This window comes from Crocuta crocuta, unplaced genomic scaffold (assembly GCF_008692635.1).
Source record: "Crocuta crocuta isolate KB4526 unplaced genomic scaffold, BGI_CrCroc_1.0 scaffold93, whole genome shotgun sequence".
In the NCBI taxonomy this organism is placed as follows: domain Eukaryota; kingdom Metazoa; phylum Chordata; class Mammalia; order Carnivora; family Hyaenidae; genus Crocuta; species Crocuta crocuta.
Genome location: NW_027529641.1, coordinates 5,944,202 through 5,966,889, shown reverse-complemented (window position 1 = coordinate 5,966,889; position 22,688 = coordinate 5,944,202). Strand labels below are relative to the sequence as shown.

Here is a 22,688-nt window from a genome sequence, read left to right as displayed (position 1 = left end):
CCTGCCCAGCATCTGCAGCCTCTCTCAAAACTGTTGGGCTTTGGCAGCACATGGCCCCAATTTTCCAGAAGTGTTTGGAAGTTTACAGTAGACTGCCTCCTCAGAGAGCGCTCCAGACTTTGCAAGTTGTGTGTTATCTGCCATTTCTTGCCATCCCCCATCCCCACCCCTTGCCAGTAGAGTGACCGGGTGCCCTGACCCAGCCTTCACCCGGCAGCACCTCCCCCACCCCCACCCTACACACAAGGTGGCCCCAGCCAGGTGACCGTCTCTGCAGCCTATAGGACATAGAAGGAGTGACCAATCTCTGGACTCGGGGAGCCTTCCAGAAGTGGGGCTGGCATGCCAGCCTGGGGGAAGACTTCAAACTGCAGTAGTACTTGTGGAAAATTTGGATTAGTAACTTTTTTTCATCCAGCTCTTATTTTATCTCCATTTTGGCTTGTGTTATCAGCAACACATTTCTGAGGGTTTTTACATAACCGTTGCCTTCAGCATTGCTTTGAGACAGAGCTGTTCTCCAAACACTCAGTGGGTGCCCAGTGAGGACAAGGATCAAAACACCCTTCCCAGCACTTAAAACGGACCACTGCCAGTTGAAGAAAAATGGCAAAGCCTTGAGTGCAGAAACAGTGCTGTCTTGCGAGGGACTCAGACCTTGCCTGTGTTTTCCTTCCAGGAGAAGGAAGCTTGGCATTGGCTTATTTGTCCTGCAGACGCTTGAGTAATTCCACTGCAAAATGTAGCCAGGGAGGTAACAGATGCTAGAACCAGACAGCTGTTTCATTTTCCTTGTTCTTTGCCCTGGACAGTGGCTTTCCACTGCTCTTTGGTTTGGTTTGATGTGGAGAGAGTTTTGTTCTGTTTTACTTTCCCATCTGATTTTATTTCCTCTTTTTTTTTTCTATAAAACTTTATTCCTTCCCAATTGATCAAAAAGTTAAAAATCCAGGACAGGATAAAATCCTGTATATTACAAACACGATGCTCCTTTATCCCTCTTATCCAGGGGTTGGTCTTGAGCAGAGTGTTCTGGTTTCTCATCCTGGGGCAGTGGGGGAAGCCTGTGTGTCCCCGCCCCTGATGTGGCTTCACTGGCTGTACATTTCATTTGAGCCAAGATTATGTTGCCCGGTGATGCTTGCAAACGGAACGTTGTGGGCGGAGGGCCCAGAGCATTCCATTCCACTGCAAACACGAGATGATGATGGGCATTCCTGCCTAGCTGATGCAGCGGATGTGAGGTTGTAGGGGGAGGAAGCAAAAGAGGAAATTAGGAGCCATCAAGGAACAGTATTATAACCAGTGGATATGAGTGTGTGTTGTAGGGCCAGGAAAGATCCCAGCTTTGCAGCTGGGGCAGGTCACTGCAAAGTGTGACTTGTGATAGTTTCTGTGTCCCAAGGTTGGTGTGAATAGTAATGAAGTACTTAGCTTAATGCTTGAGCTCAGCAAATGCTTAAAATATGTCAGCTTTTCCCTCACGCTATCAAATCTGTACATTGCCTCACTAGTGAATGTATGTGTTCATTCATTCATTTGCTCATTCAGCAAGGCTTTTTGGGAATATGTTCATTGTGCTTCCAGACATGTGCCAGCTAACGCAATGAGAAGGCACTGAAACACAGCCATTGCCTCCCCAGGAGTTTATGAGGGAGGGGAGATACCGGGGTGGGAGGTGAGACACATGGCACGGCCACTCGGCAGTTTAGGGTGGAATGTGCATTGAACCCTGATAGGTTCTTCCTGTTTGGGATAGTGGAAAGGAGGGAAGACTTCAGAAAGATGGGGCTCCTGGATTTGGCCTTGAAGAATACAGAGGATGATTTCATGGCTCTCGTTATTATTTACTTCACTTCTGGTTCCTTCCCTGGACTGAACTGCATGAGGGCAGGCAGCGGGTGATGCTTGCTGTCTGCTTCTCCAGCATGGCCTGGTGCAGCCTGCAAGGAGGCGAGCCTGGGCAAGGGGCCCGGAGGGCTCTCACAGCAGAAGCAGCAGCCTGGGCAGGAGCAGAGAGGAGCTGTGGGATGTGGGTGGTCAGATGCAGTTAGTACAGGGGTGCGTGGAGGCAGCAGGCACAGGAGAGGGGCAAGAACTAGGCAAAGAGTGGAGCTATGTCGTACAGGTTTTAAGTGAGTCCCAAAGAGAGTGGTGGATGGGTTCAGCTGAGATCTATGTTTTCAAAAAGACTTTGAAGACATATTGAGCCTGAGGAAGACTGCAGTCAAGAAGGCATGAAGGAAATGACTGCACTTGTCCAGATGAGAGAGAACGAGGACTTGAATGAGGCAGTGACATTGAAGATGAAAAGAAAGCATTGACTCTGGAAAAGCCACATTGCCAGTCTTTGAATTTATCTCATCAATGCTTTGTAAATAGGCATTGTGGGCACTAAATCATTATAGCAAAGACCATCTCTACCACAGACACTTGGTTATGAGTGTGACTTGGGAATTAGTTTGTTTTCTGAATAAGGAATCTATGCACAATCTGTGAAATTCAAAATCTGTATGTTTGCATATATGCTTTTCCCTTTTTCATACAAATATTAGCATCTTACCATACTGTTGTGTACCTTTTTTTCCTCTTAACTGTGCTAGAGTTGTTCTGTCTCAGTGTAAATAGAGTTACCTCCTCCTCCTTATTTCTTTACTATAGATTGTGTTAATTTTTAACTTTTTATTGTGAGGTAGCTTTAGACTTAAAGAAGAGTTACAAAACTAGTACAGAAAGTATATACCTTTCTCCCAGCTTCCTTCTGTGTCAGCATCTTACAGAATCATAGAACCATTATCAAAACCAGGCTGTTTATCCCAATATGACGTTATTCACTAAAGTACATGCAGATTTCACTGATTTTCCCACCAATGTCCTTCTTTCTGTACCGGGATCCTGTTTTGCATTTAGTTGTCCTGTCTCCTTGGTCTCCTCCAGTCAGTGGTAGTTCTTCGGTCTTTGTCTTTCATGACCTCATCACTTCAACAGGACTAGTCAATTACGTTTGCAATTTGGGTTTATCTGATGTTTCCTCATCATTATATTGAGGTGATGCCTCATTGGGAAGGAACCCACCATACATCTTATTGCAGTGGTGCCCCCTTATCTGCAGTTTGGCTTTCCAAAGTTCCAGCAACCCCAGTCACCTGCTGTCTGAAGCAGGTGATCATCCTTCTGACACGTGGTCAGAGGGCATCGTACCCTATCGTTATGTCGCAATGCCTATGTCATGAAGTGACGATGTCCCTTTACCTCATCACATGGCATTTTATCATCTCACATCCATCACATGAAGAAGAAGGGTGAGTACAAGAAGATATTTTGAGAGAGTGAGAGAGACCACGTTCACATAACATTTATTACAGTATACATATGTATATGGTGTGTGTATATATATATATATAGTATGTATATATACCATATACATATGTATATGGTTTATATAGTATATATAGTATATGGCTATAATTATTCTGTTTTGCTATTCTCTCTTACTGTGTTAATTTATAAATTAAGCATTGTCATAGGGATGTACATATAGGAAATAACAGTATATGTAGGAGTCAGTAGGGTTCGGTATTACCTATGGCTTCAGGCATCCACTGGGGATCTTGGAACATATCCCCTGTGGATAAAGGGGGATTGCCGTACTGGTGATGTTAACCTTGGTCACCTGGCTAAGGTGTCTTGGAGGATTCTCCACTGTAACTTCTGGGTTTGTTTGTTTGTTTGTCATTACTAATGAGTTTATTTGTACAGTTTCCTGACCTCAGCACTCTTGACATCTTGGGCCAGATCATTCTTTGCTGTGGGGCTTATGCCCTATAGGATATTTAGCAACATCATTAGCCTCTACCCACTATAAGTCAGGGGCATCCCCTAGTTGTGACAACGAAAAAATGTCTTCACACATTGTCAATATCTTGCAGGGGGCCAAAATCACCCCTAATTGAGAACCATCAATCTAGGAGATAAATGCCTAGAAGTGGATAAAAGGCCATTTTTGCTTGTATGTAAATTTTGGAGTTTTATTTACCTGTATGTAAAATACAACATGAAACACACAAAAGTTCAAATTCTAAGTGTACAGTTATATTCATTTTTTTAAATAACCTGAACACACTAGTATAACCTGCACATCAAGAAATATAGCATTTCTGGGGCATCTGGGTGGGTCAGTTGGTTAAGCATCTGACTCTTGATTTTAGCACAGATCATGATCTCATGGTTTGTGGTACTGAGCCCCGCATCGGGCTCTGTACTGACAGGTGGAGCTTGCTTGAGATTCTCTCTTTCCCTCTCTCTCTCTGCACCTCCCTAACTCATGCTCACATATATGCTCTCTCTCTCAAAATAAGTATTTTTAAAAAATACAACATTTCTTCAATTCCAGAAGCTTCCCTAAAGCTCCCTTCTACTCTGTAACCTCCAGCAATAATCACTATCTTTTTATTTTTTTAATATTTTTAATGTTTTTATTCATTTGTGAGAGCCAGAGAGAGATAGAGTGCTAGTGGGGGAGAGGCAGAGAGAGAGGGAGACACAGAATCTGGAGGAGGCTCCAGGCTCTGAGCTGTCAGCACAGAGCTGGATGTGGGGCTCGAACGCACAAACTGAGTTCATGACCTGAGCTGAAGTTGAACACTTACCTGACTGAGTCACCCAGGCACCCCTCACTGTCTTTCCTTCTGACCCCGCAGATTAATTTTGCCTGTCTTTGAACTCTAGATGAAATTATGTACATGACTCAGTCCTTGATAGATATCATCAGATTAATCTCCAAAGAGGCTTCTCTATTTACACCCTCATAAACAACGTATGGAAGTGCCTTTTTTCCCCATATCTTTGCCTAGCCTCTCTGGTCTTTGCCAGTCTGAGCACTTAGGGAATGAGTCTGTTGCAGGTTAAATGACGCTTCTCTTATTGATGACTTTGAGGATTTTTTCCATATATTAGAAAGCCAGTTCTCTTTTCTGTGGACTATCTTTTTAAATCTTTTAGATTATTGATTTTTAGTGATTTGTTGGAAATTTTATAGATTAAGGAAATTGCCATTTAGCTGAAATATCAGTTACAGATGTTTTTGATGTTTGTTTTTTACCTTTTTAAAAATAATTTTTTATCAACCAGAAGTGTGTGTGTGTGTGTGTGTGTGTAAAGTCAAATATATCGATATCTTCAGTCTTCTTGGTTTTATGTCACAGTTAGAAAGGTCTTTCCCATCCTAACTTGTAAATAAACTTAATTTGTGAATTTGTGTGGTATTTCTAGTACTTTTATGATTTCATTTTTATGTTTAAATAAATACTCCTTAATACAGCATTTATTTTAGTGCAAGGTGTGAGGTAGGGATCCAATCTCAGTTTGCTTCCGGATGGCCCCTCAGGTGGCTCCCTACCATTTATTGATTAATTCCTTTCTCCCCATAAATTTGAAATGTCATTTAAAAATGTATTTCTGGATTTTCCAGTCTGTTCCACTGATATAATCATGTGCCTCTTAATATTTATGTGACTGTAGTTTTATATTTTGACACACTAGCCATATGCTTTTTCACAGTTTTCCAGGCTATTATTTCTTGTTTCCAGGCTATTTGTTTTTTCATATGGTCTTTAGAATCTGCTTGTTTATTTCCAAATTATGTTGGTATTTTAAATTCAATTAAATACTTTAGAGACTAACTTAGGGGAAAATAATGCCTTTATATTTTTGAGTCTTCCTACATAGTGTTTCTTTACATCCATTTAAGACATCTTCCTTCCCTCACTCGGGGAAACTTAAAAAAAAATTTTATGTATATCTTACAAGTTTCCTAATACATTTATTTCTATAGAATATTTTTTCCTATTTTAATGGGAATCCGTTATATCTTTAAAATTACCTGTATTTGATATTTATAAAGAAATATGGTTACTGTATTTTCATTTTACACCCAGTCATCTGACTGAATTCTTCTAGAGATTATAATGGTTCTTTAGTTGAATCATTTGGGTTTTTACTTATATAATTCTATATTAGCTCCTAATTAGTTCTCTCTGTCATCTAAAACAAAAACAGTGTGATAATATACATTCTTTTCTTTTTCTCTACTTTAATGAGAATGCTTCTGATGTTTCCCCATGAGATAGGTATTTATCAAGTGAAAAAAGTATCCATTTGTTTATATTGTTAAGAACTTTAATTTCATCAAATGTCTTCTCTGCATCCATGGAGAGGAACGGATGAGTTCTGTCTTTGATATATTAATGTGGCAAATTTTATTAGCAGATTTTCTAATATTGAACCATCTTCAGATCCTCAGAGTATACCTTTCTTGGTCATGGTGTGTGCTTCACTTTTATTTAGGATTTTCACAACAGTGTTCATAAATGAGTTTGGTATGAACATTTTCTCTTTTCCTGCCCTTGTTCAGTTTGGTTTCAATGTCATATTGATTAATATAAAGAATAAGGAAAACTTCCCCTCCTTTTGTATGCCGTTAAACGGTTTGAATGCATTGGTGTTACCTGTTTCTTAAAGATTAAATATAATCCCCCTATGAAAAATACTGCTAAGAAACATTTGGGCCAGAGTTTTCAGAAAGGGTAGCTCATTGGCAAGCTTCCCTAGGCCTTCTTTATTAACTAGTCTATATACATTTTTAGTCTATTCTGAACAATATATCTATTTATATACTGTTAGGAAATCATCTCAAGTTTATATGCATAAAATTGAGCTCAGTGATCACTGATTATTTTTTAATTTCCTTTACATTTTCTTTTCTTCTTTCTTTCCTCCTTTCTTTTCCTTTCCTTCCCTTCCTTTCCCTTCCCTTCCCTTCCCTCCCCCCCTTCCCCCTTTCTTTTCTTTTCTTTCTTTTTTTCTTTCTGTTATTCCTGCTTTCTCCTCTTTTTCTTAAATAGATTAGCTAGTGGCTTATACTATTTATTTTTCCCCCAAAGAGCCAACTCCTATTTGCCTATAGTTTTTCTTACTAAATAATAAATTTCTCTTTTCTCATCATTAATTCTGTTTTCTTATAGATTTATATTGTTCCCCTTTCAAACTTTTTTAAACGGACACAGTTTACTTTCCTCCTTGACTATGAGTATTTGAGACTGTTCCTTCATATGTCATGATATCTAACACTTTGACCTTCATTATTTTCTTCATCATTCACAACTTTCATAATGACTTTCCCATTGGCCCAAGAGTTGCTTAGAATAACATCCTATGATATTTGCTGCATTATATGGATGCAAAGCAAGCCGATAGTTTCATCAAATGTACAAAAGGAGGGTGTTACATTTGATGTAACAGGAGACAGGGGTTGTTAGGCTGTAATAGAAGACTGCCCCCACTACATAGGGGAACTCATTATTCTATATGGTACATGTTCAATGTTAGCTGTTTTCTTCTCAAATAGTGACTCTCTCCCATTCTTTCTATTCTCTCCTTCTAAGACTATGATCAGACACACGCATCAGTATTTTTCTCTTTCTTATCTCTTAACCCATTTTTTTAAGTATTTCCCTATTCCTTTTCTCTCCATGTTGCATTCTGTATAATTTCTTCAAATCTATTTTCCAGTCATTCATTCTGTCTTTCCATGATGTCAGAATCTACTGCTTTTCTTTAACAATTATACATTTAATTTTTTAAAAGTTCTTTCTATTTTCTTTTTCAGATTAGCCTGGTCATACTCAGTAGTATCTTGCTGCCAGCTTGTGTACATGATCTCATTTTCTAGGTCTTTAAACATTTTATAGATATTCTATATTCTGTATCTGATCATTCTATTATCTAAACACTTCTGGAGTTTAAATCTTGTGTTTGTTTCTTCTGCCAGCTGTCATCCATGTTTCCGTGTTTCATTGTGAATTTATTTTTTTTGGAATATCATCATGGAATTCTGAGAGGCTGAATGGTGATTTGCTTTCCTTCAGAGAGAATTTATATTTGTCTCAACCAAAGCTGGGGATGCCATCAATCCTTCTAGAATGGTAAACATCCTTCCAGATTCCAAATGTAATCTCCCAACTGTAGTGTCAAGATCGTTGCTGGCCCTCAGGGGAATATACCCCTTCTATGTGCTTCCCCCCAGATTGGACTATGTTGTATGTATGTATAGATATAGCTATGTATGTATTTTGTATTTGCTTTCTTGAATAGTTCCTTTACTTCCAGTGGGCTCAGCAAGGATAAGGATATTTTATTATAATACCTAACTGCTTTTGTAATGGATGAGCAGCCCTGACCCCCACAGACTACTAATTCTGACATTTGCTGGAAGCAAAAGGTGCCTTATGCCAACTTCTATTTATTTTACTGTATCCTTATTCCTTGAACATGATAAAATAGATGAATTTCTACCTTCAAACCCCTTCTTTCCATTCCCTCTACCCCCCAATTTAATTTTTTTCTTAATGGTTAACATTTTACCTTTAAAAGCTCTTATATCTCAGTTAGTATATTTATCTGTTATGTTTTGTTACTCCCCCAGCTAGAAATGATAAAAAAAAAATTGATTTATATGGATAGTCTGCCTTTCCCCACCACACCTTCTTTTCTAGCCAGTTCTTATATCTATATTATTTCTGCCTCATCTGAGTTTATAGCCTATGCATTCTGTTCTCTAACTTCAGTCCCCTCATTTCAGTCAATGTCTTTGATCTGTGTTCACTTCTAGTCTTGGGCTTTCCATTCATTTCTCTGCTCGCTGAAGGTCATCCTCTAGTATTTTCTCCAAAACAAGGATTCAGCTCTTTATGTGTTCAAAAATAATTTTCCATTACCTAAATATTTGAGCAACACTTCAGTTGCTAGAAATTGCTTGGGTTATGTTTTCTTTCCTTCTGTCTTTCTGAGCATTGCTCCATTGCCTTCTGGCATTGGGGGCTACCGTGGAGAAATCTGCATGTAGCCTCATACGTTTTCCCATTATTGGTGACTTGATCTTTTTGCCTAGCTGCTTAAAATATTTTTTGCTTTATCTCTGAAATCCAGTAACTTTTATCAGGACATGTCTCCGTGTTCATGATTCTTTGCCATCTTTCTTGGAACAAGGCTTTGCTTTTCAATCTGAAATCTTCATTCTGAGATCTTTCATTCAGGATAGGGTCTCAAACTTATATATATTTGTTTTAATGTTTATTTATTTGTTGAAAGAGACAGAGAATGATAAGGGAAGGGCAGAGAGAGAGGGAGACAGAGAATCCCAAGCAGGCTCTGCACTGTTAACACAGAGCCCTACATGGGGCTTGAACTCACAAACTGCGAGATCATGACCTGAGCCGGAGTTGGACTCTTCACCAACTGAGCCACCCAGGCATCCCTTGAATTTATATTCAAATACTTTTTCTATTACATTACTTCGGTTCTCTTCTTTAAGAGTTCTGAGCTTCTGCACAATTTGGGGTCCTTGACCTCCATTAACATCTGCCCCCTCATTGGAAAAAAATAGAGAAAGCTCATCCTACCTGAATCCACTTATGTTTATGTCACATCTCCTTTATTTGTCTTCCATATCTATCATTTCTGCCTAATCTGTTTAAATTGTTCATTCATTTCTAGTTTATTACATTTCACTTTTTCTCAGTCATCAACTCCATGTACCCTCCTGGTATGTTCACTGGTATCTGTCTTCATTATGTTGCTTTCAGTGTTGTCTTCATTGGTCATCTGATTTCATTTTTTCTTATGTTTCTTTGCCCAGCTCTGATGGTTGATATTTTATCTCATTTGACCTAACCATCTTTTCCCTGAGTTCTTACATATTTGCCTTTTGCAAGTGAAAAAAAATTTAAAAACAGGGGTGCCTGGATGGCTCAGTCAGTTGAGTGTTGGACTCTGGTTTTTGGCTCAGGTCATGATCTCACAGTTCATGGGTTCAAGGCCTACATCAGACTCTGTGCTGACAGTACAGACAGAGCCTACTTAGGATTCTCTCTTCCTCTCCCTCTGCCCCTCCCCTGCTCACTCACTCTGTCTTTTAAAATAAGTAAATAAACTTAAAAAACAAGAAACAAAGCCCCAAAAATGCAGTTACTGTGTTTTTTTAAAAAAAAAAATAATAATGCACATGTGCTTGCACATTATTTTTAGCCGTTTTAGAATCATATTATCCAGTGAGTGAATATTCTTCACATGCTTTCTCCCTCCTATACCTTCTCCTTTCTTGTACAAATTACTATAGATCCTGTGCTGATTCTTTTTGTGTATTATTCACCTCTGAGTTATTCCTGGACCAGCTATAGATAGGATGTTCATTTTAGAGAGCGTCGGGGCTACTTCCAGGCTAGCAGGAATTCTCCTCATGAGAAGAGTGTGTGCGTCCTGACCTAAAGAAGCCAACAGTTGCAAGACTACCCACCATGCAGCCTTTCTCCTGCTGTGACAAATGGCTCCCCCCACACATGGTCTATCCTTGTAATTTCCTTGTGAAGCCCTCACTTTCCTGCTTCTACCTTGTGATAGGTTGGTCCAGAGAATCTTCTCTTACCAGAGCATGCATTTCTCTCTTGCCTTCTCTCTCTCAATAAAGAGTTATACCATAAATAGTATACTATGCATGCATAAAAATGCACAGATCATACATTTAGAGCTTGATTCATTTTTAGAAAGTGAACACACCTGTGGAGCCACTACATGGGTCAAGAACCAGGATATGAACATTGATAAGTGAACTCCCAGTCTAGTGCTTCTGACCCAGTTCAGGCCCTTGACGTCTATGTGCCTGTTATTTGGAAAAAGGGAAAAAAATAGAGAAAGCCCTGTCCTACCTGCCTCCCACAGCTGTGCTCAGGATGACAGATGTCAGAGCACTTTGTCATTTGGAAAGCATGACATGAATGCCAGCTATCTCAAAAGCATCACAGTGACAAGAATTAATACAGTCCATACCATTTGTCTGGTACTTGCAAGGAATCACAGAAGGGCGATTGCTTAGCTTGGGCACACACGGCAGTGCTGGGGTCAGAGGCTGCAGCTCTAAAGTTGCCTTTTCCGATCAACCCCTTTGTCTTTGTTTTTGAACTGAACAGAAAGGTAACCCCTATCCTGACTCCCAGAAAACTATAATTTTCTCTTATTTGTTTTTAAACCTCATAAAAACGGGATATACCCATTTTTGTCTGATGCATACATCAGAGTGGAATTGTTGAGTGTTAGAACATGCATGTCTTCAGCATTAGCAAGTCCTGTCAAAGAGTTTTCCGAAGTTGTTGAACCAAGTTAGAAGCTCATCATCAGTTTTAGAGCGTTCTTATAAGAACACATCCATACCAACACTTTGTATTCTCTGTCTCTGTCATTCTACCCATTCTGGTGCATGTGTAGAGATATCAAGTGGTAGTGGCTAATGAAACTAAACACCTACTCATATGTTTATTGGCCAGCCTTATGTTTTTTTGTTAAGTTTTAATTTTTTTAAGTAATCTCTATACCCAATGTGGGGCTTAAATTCACAAGCACGAGGTCAAGAGCCACATGTTCCACCAACTGAGCCAGTTGGGTGCCCCCAACCTTAAGTTTAAATGCCCTTGTTTGTGAAGTGTCCAAGTTTTTTGCTCATTTTTCTACTGGGTCATTTTCTTAATTGTCTGTGGGAGATTTTGGGTTTTTTTTCACGTATTCTAGATACAAACCCTTTGTTGGTTCCATGCATTACGAGTATCTCTCCCATTTATTGCAAATATCCTCTCTCACTTTCTTACTGTTGTTTCTTGATTCACAGAAGTTCTTCATTTTAACAGAGCATAATTCATTTCTTTTGGCCTTTATGGTTAGTACTTTTTGTGTTCTACTTGAGAAGTCTTTGCCAGATCTCAGCTCCTTTTCTTTGATGGCTAGAAAAGTTTTATGGGAATGCACGGTCTATAAAGTTCATAACAAACCGTTCACACCACCTTCCTCCTCGCCCTCCTGATGGGGCAGGTGTGTCTCCTAATCCTAAGCACTCCTACCCCATAAATCACCTCCTGGGTCAGCCTTGTCTCACGAGCACGTGTCTATGCACTGACACCACACTCTCGAAGAGCCCTGGGGTCAAAGTGCATGGAATCAAACATTTAATGAGGTGCAGTACTCTTTATGGGACCAGCTGGGGTTGTGCTCAGAGTTCTCATCTTTTTATCGTTTCACTGAGAGGTGAACAATAATGAGAACACAAGGGCTTTTCTGAGTCCACAGGCGCACTATTCCCCTTGAATCATCAACTTCTTTAAGGGCACGGAGCAGCTTAGACACATTTGAAAAACGAGCAAGAGCTGTGGGCTCTGAGCTCTTTGTCAAAACCCCTCCAGCCCTGTTTTCCTTCCCTTTTTCTCCTTTTGTCTCTTCAGCTTCTAAATATTTTTTGACTTGAGACAGCACAGTGCACGCTATTCTATGCAGATGTTTGAGATTACTTGGAACAGCAGAGCTCTACACGAAGCACAGCACACCCTTTGTGAGCCCCACTGTGACTCTCCTGAGCAGGGACCCTTGACCCTCACCCTGCTCAAAATGTACCCACAGGTGCCCTGGCCGCACCTGGGAGGGTGATGTCTCCCTGCTGCGGCTCAGGCCTTTTCCGTGATTGGGCTTGGCATCCTGGAAGTGCTGTGTCTTTAAAAGAGCCGTCAGTACATCTGTTCTCAATTTTCAGACCACGAGGCAAGCATTTGGGTGCAAGTAGTTTATCTGGGATGTGATCCCAGGAAGCTCTGTGAGGAGGCAGGGAAGGGAGAGGGGAGGGTAGAGAGTGCAAAGGCAACTGCATGGACAATGGGACCATCCCACTGGGACCCTCAGAGAGAAGGGTGGCACTCGCCTCAGAGCCATCCCACCCACTTCAGCTGGACAAGGTGGCATGTCCAGCTCCCATCCCCATGACTGAGGGTTGCTCCATGGTCAGGGAATGGCCTCCAACAGAGAGACTAGGGAACAGCAGCTGGTGTGTGTGCTGTCTGCTTGAGTCTTGCAGGGGAGACTGAGGCAGCCAGAGAGGACACTGGCCATGTCCTCAGTTATTTTCATAAATGGTCCCATCCTGAGCACTCTGTCTGCATGCAGGTTTCCTATTAATACAAATGGGAGTCTGTTTTCAAATGCCTATTCTTAAGTAGAATTATTTTAATTGTATATTTGTGCATGTTGAGAAATTCTTTAGGTGAAACACTATAAGAAATTAGGCATAACGCAGCAGAGCTAGAAAGCAGATGACCACAGGGAGAATGGAAAACCTTTAGCCCATGGGGGGGTCTTGATTCTGGGCCTGCACAATGGCCCCTCCAGCCTCAGCTCCGAAGCTGTCTCTTCCGGCAAGCCCTCCTTGATGAGGCGAGGATGGGGAGATTCCTTTCCCATGCACTCAGTCTGACCCATGGATATCTGCCTCGTACCTTCCTACATTAAATGGAAGGTATGTGTTTGTTAATGGCTCCCAGCCTGCGCCATCCGTTGGACAAATCCTCAACCCTCAATAGCTAATGCAAGAATTGCTGAAGTGAATCCCCATGAGACAAGCATGGGGAATAAAGGCACAGAATTTTGTTGAGTTAAAATGAACCAGTTGAATGATGCACATATATATATTTGTTAACATCCAGACTCATGACCCTCCTTCCCATCATGTTTCAAATTCCCAATCCAAACCTGTCATCAGGCCCCACCTTCCACCCCCAGTAGTGACCTGTGTGCAGTGCTCTAGGCAGTTACCTTCCTTCCCTTGTCAGCAGCATCTGATGTGCGCTGGACTGTGGTGCCTGGTGGAAGGAGATACGTCCTGCAAGACCAAGCTGGACCCTCCCCTGGACGGCACTGAGTGTGGGGCAGACAAGGTAACCCCCGCCTCCCACTGCCCTCCCCCAGCCCCATCTCCTGGGCATTGGGCATCTCTCCTGAAGGGCAGTGGTCTGTACTGTGCTCAGGAGTACCTGAAGCACCCCCTGGGCTGCCCCAGAAATGCCCATGGAGCCCACTCTGGGAAAAGAGGGGCACCCACATCACCTCTCTCCTTTTTTGCTGATAAGATACAAGAACCACTTACTATTTCTGTTCAATCAACTCTTTTTGTCATACAAGTGAATTTACTTAAAACGTTCACATCAATAAACCACACATAGAAAAACAGGATCATTTGCCATAAATGAAAGGCTATCATAAAGTAAATTCTATGAGAACCGTGTTATCCAGTTCTAGCTGGAGGTTACGAGAGAGCGAGCCTATAGGCCTATCGTCATTAACCAAAGAGATTTGTGTTGGAGAAGAGAAGTGTTCAGGGCTAACAGCGGCAGATTTCTCCTTAGTCTTCCTGCAAGAAATGAATGAGATGCTGTGATTGGGAACCACAAAAATCACCTCTCGTGCCCCGGATGTGCCACACACGTTGGGAAATTTCCAGTTTAGAGGCTTGGCTTTCCCTTATCCTCGGAACCAGGGTTCCCCCATGTGGAACTTACAGTATCTTCTCCAAAGCACCAGACCCAGCTGTGAAGTTCGAAACCACAGAGCCAGGAGACAGCCTTCCAGAGAGAGGCACTCCTATTCAGGAAAGTCGGCAGGAGCTCAGGTCTCTCCACAAGCCATGTGAACAAATCCTTTTTCTGAGAACTTAGAAAACTCCAACGGAGCACACTCCGCGTGGAATTTGAGGGCAAACTGCAAACGCCGCAGGTGCATAGGTGTCACGTTGGGTGAGGAAGGAAGGTTGCTCTGGCCAACCAGCACACAAGCCCCTAAGGTCCGCTGGTGAATTCCAAAAGATGGTTAAGATGGTTTGGGGCGGCACGGTGTTTTGTCACGTGGTGGGAATCGCAAGTTCCTGGGGGGAGTGCTCAGGTTCAATCCTTGCACACTGAGGGCCCCTGGGGCCGTGGCCCCCCTGCTGTGTTTCAGTGGTGCCGCGCAGGGGAGTGTGTGAGCAAGACGCCCATCCCGGAGCACGTGGACGGAGACTGGAGCCCCTGGGGCACGTGGAGCATGTGCAGCCGGACGTGTGGGACGGGAGCCCGCTTCCGGCAGAGGAAATGTGACAACCCCCCGTAAGTTCCCTTTGAGCAGGCATTCTCCAGGGTGCCTTCATTGGGGTTCCCCAGCCTCAGCTCTTCCTGCCTTAGGCAAAGGAGGGGCTGTCCCCTGCGGAGAATGTGAGCTCGAGGAAGACAAAGTCCCTCCGAGGGCCCCAGGGTGCAGGGGTGTTGTGCGTGTGTGTCATAGGCCACCTCCCCTTGGACAGAGGTCTTTCTGTGAACACGGACACCACGAGTTCTGGCTCCTTAGTCCTCGTGTGGACCTTGCTAGAAAGCTTTCCTGAGACAGCTGGGTGACACTCTCCCTTAGCCTGCAGGCTTCCTCAGTCAGAGGGCATTCTGGGGAAGCCTGGGGACCTTCAGAAAGAGACGCCCACCTTTAGACTGGCTCTTAGCTGATCTGGCTTTTTGATGAGTCACAAAGCACCTGCGAGTTCAGCTGTCCTGTTCATCCTTCATCCGGATACTTTTCACGGGTTGTCTTAGAACTGTTTGAGAGAAAATAGTTTTTTGGGTTTTTTTTTGTTTGGTTTGGTTTGGTTTGTTTTTTTTTATCTTATAGGCTTCCTTTTATTGACCTAGATGACACCATGACCCCTCTTGTTCTTGGCACATTTGCTCCAGAAAACTCAGGAGTAGATTTTGTGCTTAATTATAACAACTCCTTGCCCACAGGTGTTTCTCTTCTCTGAAATTTCCCATTCTTAGTATTTCTTAAGGGTCTGTGTCGTGTCCTGTGTGCCATCAGCTTCATCACATTCACTTTGAAAATGAGCAAGTTATAAATTATGACTGAACAGAAATGCTTCATATCCACAATTAAGTCGTGTTGACGAATAATGAGCAAATCCCTCCTGTGTTTAAAAATCCTGAAGCCCAGGCTGTAGCTCAGACCAATTAATTCACAAATTCTAGGGATGGGACCCAGGGACTGGAGGTTTTAAATCTCTCCAGGTGAACCCAATGGGCAGCCAAGGTCAAGAACTTCCTGATTAAAGGAAAACATGCTCACAGTTTAGTCAACGTCAAGAACACTATTTCTCCCCTAGTAGTGCTATAAGAATTGGCATCACATACTGTGTCTTGTTAAAACTTTTCCTTCCAGTATTTAGCAGAGTGGCTGAAAAATAATAGGTGGGTCTTTAATCTTTCAGGAATGACTTCTTAATTAAAAGCATGGAGGCTATATACTGGGATCCTCCAGAGAAACAGAATCAACGAATATATGTATGATTCTCAGTGAGAACTTGGTTCATATCATTATGGAGGCTGAGGGGGTCCCATGAGCTCCCATTTGCAAGTCGGAAGCCCAGGAAAGCTGGTGGTGTCATCCAGTCAAGGTCTGAAGGCTGGAGAACCACAGGAGCTGATGGTGTAAATTCCAGCGGGAGGGCAAGAGAAGATGAGAGGAGCCATCCTAGTGGGGGTAGGGGGAGCAGGGTTTGTGTGTAAATTCCTCATCCTTCTGCCTTTTGTTCTATTCAAGCCTTAAGAGACTGGATGATGCCCATTAGGGAGGGCCATCTACATTACTGTGTCCACAGATCCGCATGCCAGCCTCATCCATAAACACCCTCACAGCCACACCCAGAAATAACCTTCCACCTGCGCACCCTGTGGCTAGTCACGTTGACACATAAAAGTACCCATCACAGATGTGTAGATGTTAGAAAGCCTGTTTAGCTAAATGGTGAGAAATTAACAGAGGTTTCTGTTTAGTCGTGGTTCTGTGAGGAAGTTAAAATAGTTCCACCTCTGGCCCTGAGAGGAGAGCTCTGGATCTGGGATCCAGATGCGGAGATTTGGGCCTGCTTAGTTGTTGGTCATGTGACCTCAAGGAAGCCCCTTCTCCCCTCTGGACGTGAGTTCCACCATTAAAGGAAGCTGGCACAGTATGGAGGGAAGAGCTGGACTTCAAAGTGAAAACAGAGAAGGCTTCAAGTCCCAGGGCCACTCCCTATAGCAGCTGATGGCTATTACCTGTATCTCTGAAGCTGGACTCCTACATAGGCATGCATATAGAGTACGTGGTCTATCTTTAGTATATGTCCCCTCTCCATATTAGCACTAATGGAAGAATGGGGATGGGATGAGACTGTGTGCCCTGCCCCCTAACTCACACTCAGAGGAGGCTGCTTTACACAGAAAGGCTTTGTTAAGAGCAAGGCACAGTTTGTAAGGGTTAGCTGTCATGGATGCTTCCCATTTGCATCTTGAGCTCCTGTACCCTAGCCGAGGATTGGTCTCCTTTGGCACTGCACTCCACACCAGGTGTCACCCAGGAATGTCATAGTAGGGGCATATCAGAACCCTTAAATGCCCAGAAAGACTCTGTGCCCCGAGACGGTTGACAATTGGATTGTATTCAGGTAAGGACAACCCTTACAAGAATAAGATGTCATCAAGTGCTGAACAGATGCATTAGGTACAACTTTTAAGGTCCCTGACTCCTTTCTTGGCATGATATTGGCAAAGGCACCCCCGTGCCTTGGCTTTACCTACTGTTCCCATCCCAGTCGCTTTCTGCCCACCCACTCCTAAAGACCCCCTAGTTCAGAAAGCCAAGTTAATGTGCCTCCCTAGCCTGACCTGCTGTGGGATTTCACGGGCTGGGTCTTCACCCCATCCCTCCAGACTCAGTGGTCTCAAGAGAGAGATGGTCATAGACTTTACCTCTCGTTGACCCTCTTCCTGTGTCTTATCATTGAGGAATGGGGGGATTTGTCAGGCTACCACAAACAGGCTGCTGAGGGGTATGTGAGTCTCAGCACATCGGATGGTTATGGGTGCTGACACATCCCTGAGAGGGAAGTCTTTATGTCTGATCTCTGTCATCTAACAGCATCCCGTGGGGCAGGCAATGGTAGAATGACCAGAAAGGGAATAGGCTTATGGTGACAAGCAAAAAACAGATTTAAAAGTCCCCGCCAACTTCTCTTGGTCTTAACAGGTCTCGTCCGCCAACTTCCCTTGGTCTTCTCCTGGACCTGATCCTTTCCCAACTGTGATCTCTCCTCCCCGCCCACTTCCCCCACAGTTCATAGCACCACTCCCTGTGACAGTACCCCAGTCCAAAGCCCGAGTCTGTGAGTGGTCGTCTTGTCCCCTCTCTTCCTCCTCCATGGCCTCTTGTGAGAAGAATGGCAAATGCAGCAAGCCCACACCATGGGCCACGTTCCCTCTTAGGCATTTACCTGGAGTAAATCATGTAATGCTGCTCTACCAGGAGAGGTATTCTTTTTAGCCCTGAAGAAACTGAATGGTGGAGAGGTTAGGCAACTTGCCTGTGGTCACACAGCTGGTTTAGAACCCAGGAGCAAGACTCCATTGTTCTTTCAGACCTTTTGCACTGGCCTTCCTGCTTCCCATGTACTCCCTGTCCCCCAGATTCTTTTTCCACATAGAGCCAGAGAGATCCACTTAAGCATAAGCCCAGTTATATCTCTTCCTGCTTCAGCCCTTTCAATCATTTCCTGCTACACTTAGAATAAAATCCATACTCTTGACCATGGCCTCTGTATTTGTTTCATGAGGCTGCCGTGATAACTGACCATGACTTGGTGTCTTAAAACAACAGAAATTTATCCTCTCCCCATTCTAGAAACCAGAAGTCTGAAATCAACGTATTGGCAGGATTGATTCCTTCTTGAAACTGAAGAATTCATTCCACCCATGCCTCTTGCCATCTTCTGGTGGCTTCCAGCACCCCTTGGCATTCTTTGCCCTTGTAGACTTGCCTCTGGTCTCTGCCTGTCTTCACATGGTCTTCTTGTTGTGTCTTCTCTCCTAAGGACACCTGTAGTTGGATTTAGCATCCACCCTAATTCAGGATGATCTCATGATTAAGAAATCTTTTTTTTTAATGTTTATTTATTTTGAGAGGGAGACACAGAATCCAAAGCAGGCTCCAGGCTCCAGCCTGTCAGCACAGAGCCCAATGTGGGGCTGAAACTCATGAATCAGGAGATCATGACCTGAGCCAAAGTCAGATGCCCAACTGACTGAACCACCCAGGTGCCCCAAGAGATCCTTAATTGTATCAGCCAAGACCCTTTTCCCAATTAAGGTCACATTTGAAGGTTCTGGGTAGGATTATCTTGGAGGGTAAGGGGCTACCATTCAACTCACTGCCGCCTCCTTTCTGTACTCAGAACACTCCAGGCTCCAAATGTTTGTCAGTATTCCTTTCCTGCTCCCTAACTTGCCTGTGTCTCTCCTTGGGTCTCTAACTAAATGTCTTCTCAGGCCTCCTTCCTGAGTACCTTGCACAAGACAGGATGCCTGCTTTACCCTCTCTCTCAGCACCTTTTTCTACTTTACAGGTATTATAACAATTTGTAGTTACCCTTCTGTACTTGCTCACTTGTTTTCACTCTGTCCTTCCCACCCAGCCTCTGAGCTCCATGAAGGCCACACCTGTCTGGGCACCATTCTCCTTTCCATGCTTATAGCAGTGTGACATGCATTCCCTATCTCATCACTTGGATGCAGAAGTCTCTGCTTTACCACTGCCCCAAAACACACACTTAATATTGTTTTCCCCCCAAAACACAAAGGTCATTGTAAATTATTATGCCAACAAGGTAGATCACCATCTAGCCCCACACCTGCTTTCTTGTCCTGTCTCGCCTCACTGAGGCCTAGATGCTGTGAACAGCCAGAAGTGGGGTTCAGGTTCCCCTACACATGAGGGTCACCTTCACGCACACCTGCCCAGCCCCATAGTGTTGTAGGCCACAGCTAGGGAGGCTCAGGGACCTCTCAAGAACAAACTCCAAAATGTAGCCCAGCCTTGTTTACCCCACGTGACAGAAACAATATGTCATTGCATCTATAATACTTAGTATGCCTTGTAGCCTGTCCAACCTTTATCAGTATGACAGCGTAGCTCTGTTTCCCTTTCTGGATCGCAACAACAGGCTCTTTCTCAGGTAGTTTTCTACAAGCTTCCTCCCCTTTCAGGGAACCACCCCAGGTGAACTGGGAAGAGAAGTGCCCTGTCTTGGGTGGGTGATTTAGCGGCAGCCCCAGGTGTTTCCGGCGGAGGTGCAGGATGCAGACAGCTTTTTACGAAGTCCAGGCAACAGTTGTTAACCTGCTTTGGCAGAGAGGCCTGACGTGGTGATTGTTACAAAGCACAGCTGATCGAGGCCCCGGAGCCAATCTCTGACCAAAACAACATCCTCTGCCTGGCTCACTCCTTAAATCACCAGGCTCGCTGCCTTGAGATTTCCCAAGGATGTCCGAATCTCACTGCTATGTACATCTCGGGCTTGGAATGCTCCCACCATCCTCTCCCTACCCCCCCCCAACCCTCCCCACTTCACTTTATATTCCTGGCTCCTTCCTCGTCTTCTGCAGCTGGTTTATTCACTGTCCAAAAATACTGGCAAGGGAGTCTGCTCCTCCACCCCACCTTTTTCTTTCTCTAGCCCTGGTCTTTACAGCTCTTGGAATTTGTATTTCTTGCCAGCTGACATCAAGGCTTTGGGGACCATCCATGTTTTTAATCCAGCTTCCTGGGCTCATCCCTTCCTGCCATAATTTTGTGTTGCTGTTGGTGGTGGTTTCTGCCAAGAGACTGCAGGGCAGAACGTTCATCTCCAATTTGAATTCTGGTACCCCATCACAAGGCTTGGGTTTTAGGGGGAGGGCTGGAGAGTAGGGTCAGGAGAAAAGGCTCAGCTGGTCTTGTGTGAAAAGTTCGCTCTGTCGGAGCACGAGAAGGACAAGAAGGTGAATGCACTGGGGTCATCGCATGGCATTGCCCCGTGAGTATCTGGAAGGAAAGCAGTTGGCCTCGTAAGACCCAGCAGGAAGCCCTGGGATAGGAAGTGAAGTTATATGCCTCTAATTGGTTTTTGATTCCAAAGTGTCTGCTCTCAACATGCTGGTGACCTGGTGTTCCCATGGATGGATTTTTAAAAATCTCAGTCTTTTACACTTGAGCCTAAGTTACATGTGTTGCTTGGATACCTTGCAAATGAAGCCTTAAACCTGGGGTGTCTGTTGCCCTGAAAGGGCATTAGCAGCCTGCCCTACTCCTGACATCTGGAGCTGCCGGCTGTCCGTTAAGCAGTCTGTGTCTCCGGATGGTGAGTGGGTCTGAATCACTGTTGTGACTTTATCTTACAATCTTCATGGAGTAGAACAGAGCAAAACAAGTAAAAGGTGTCACTTGGAGTGTCACTCCTCCTCTTACCCTGATTCTCTGTGTTGACCCACTCCTGAGGAAAATCCTGTTCCTGTGATCCTTGTGATCTTCTTCATCTCAGTGACCCTTTGCTTTGTCCCTGCTCTGTGCTGGGGTCTGCCCAAGGCACTTCAGACCCTGTCCCAACAAGCCACAGTCCTGTCTTGCAGGGGTTCACCTTCTTCTCCACAGTTTCAGCCTCTTGCCAAAGCCTCTCTATCTTATTTTTTTTCTTTATTTTTAAACATCTTTATCAAGGCATAACATACAGAAAAGCACACCCATTCTAGAGTGCACTTCCTGCTGCAGTACTGCCCCTCGTAGTTGAGTGTGTGTGTTGGGCACACATGGAGGCGTATGTTGACGCAGTGGGAAGGAATCTTTGCCTCCTAGTGTGTGTGTATGTGACCGAATGAGGGTGTGGTTTTTCAGAGCAGCCCTACCAAATCCACAGTGAGCTTCTACTTGCTCTCGGCCTCACCAGTGCTCCATATTGTCAGTCTTTCCTATGTTGGCTTTCTGGTGGGTGTAGAGTGGTATCTCCCTGAGGTTTTCATTTGCATTTCCTTTCCAAGTAATGAGGCTGAGCATTGTTTGCATCTGTGTTTGCCATTTGGATATCTTTTCTTATGTGCCCATTCACACCATTTCATTTAATATCTGATCTTCTACTTTACTCATGTTTAGAAAGTCCCAACAGAGGTGCGCCTGAGTGGCTCAGTTTGATAAGCGTCCAACTCTTGGCTCAGGTCATGATCTCACAGCTTTGTGAGGTTGAGACCCGTGTTGCACTCTGCACTGACAACATGGAGCCTGCTTGGGATTCTCTCTCTCTCCCTCTCTCTGCCCCTCCCGCCTCATGCTCTTTCTTTGTCTCTGAAAAATGAATACATTGTAAAAAATATTTTTTTAAACATTAGCTACAACAGGTGATTGGACAAATGGGAATTAGCTGCTAAGATATAAAGAAAATACAGGAAGAGCACTGAAAGAGCAGATATAGGAAGTGGCCACTATCTTTGGGTCTGAGGCAAAGCACCCAAGGAAGGAACAAATATGGATGAAGGTGCTTCTCTCTCTCTCTCTCTCTCTCTCTCTCTCTCTCTCTCTCTCTCTCTCTCTCACACACACACACACGCACACACAGATGAAATTTCTTGGACTTTGTTGGAGAGGATGAAACCAAGACTCTTTGGATGAGGAAGAAGTTTGTAGAGGTTCTGCACTAGTAGAACTTCTGGAAAGTCACACTAAGGAGTGTTAATGAAAGCTAACCAAGGGGAGAAACTGCATCTGAAACCAGACTGGGAATTTCCCCAAAACATTGGTGTGCTTGGAAGCTGCCCTCTGGGATGAATGTTGCCCTAGGAAGGTAGCTTGCATCACAGGCCACCTCAGGAGTCTGCTGAGAGAAATTCAATACCAGAACCAGAGAGAAAAATCTGTTCTTTCTCTAGTGTCACTCTAGTACTTCCAAAGCTTAGCATCATGACTGCTTGACTAGA

At 43.8% G+C, this 22,688-nt stretch overlaps 1 protein-coding gene across 1 annotated transcript in view; it reads left to right on the top strand.

Moving 5' to 3' along the window:
- ADAMTS17 (ADAM metallopeptidase with thrombospondin type 1 motif 17) overlaps positions 1-22,688 on the top strand; it is a 335,153-nt gene that overhangs the window by 181,249 nt on the left and 131,216 nt on the right. The window contains exons 10-11 of the mRNA XM_077762416.1: positions 13,698-13,799; positions 14,857-15,002. Of these exons, the coding sequence (XP_077618542.1) occupies positions 13,698-13,799; positions 14,857-15,002 (248 nt within the window). The remainder of the gene's footprint in view (positions 1-13,697; positions 13,800-14,856; positions 15,003-22,688) is intronic.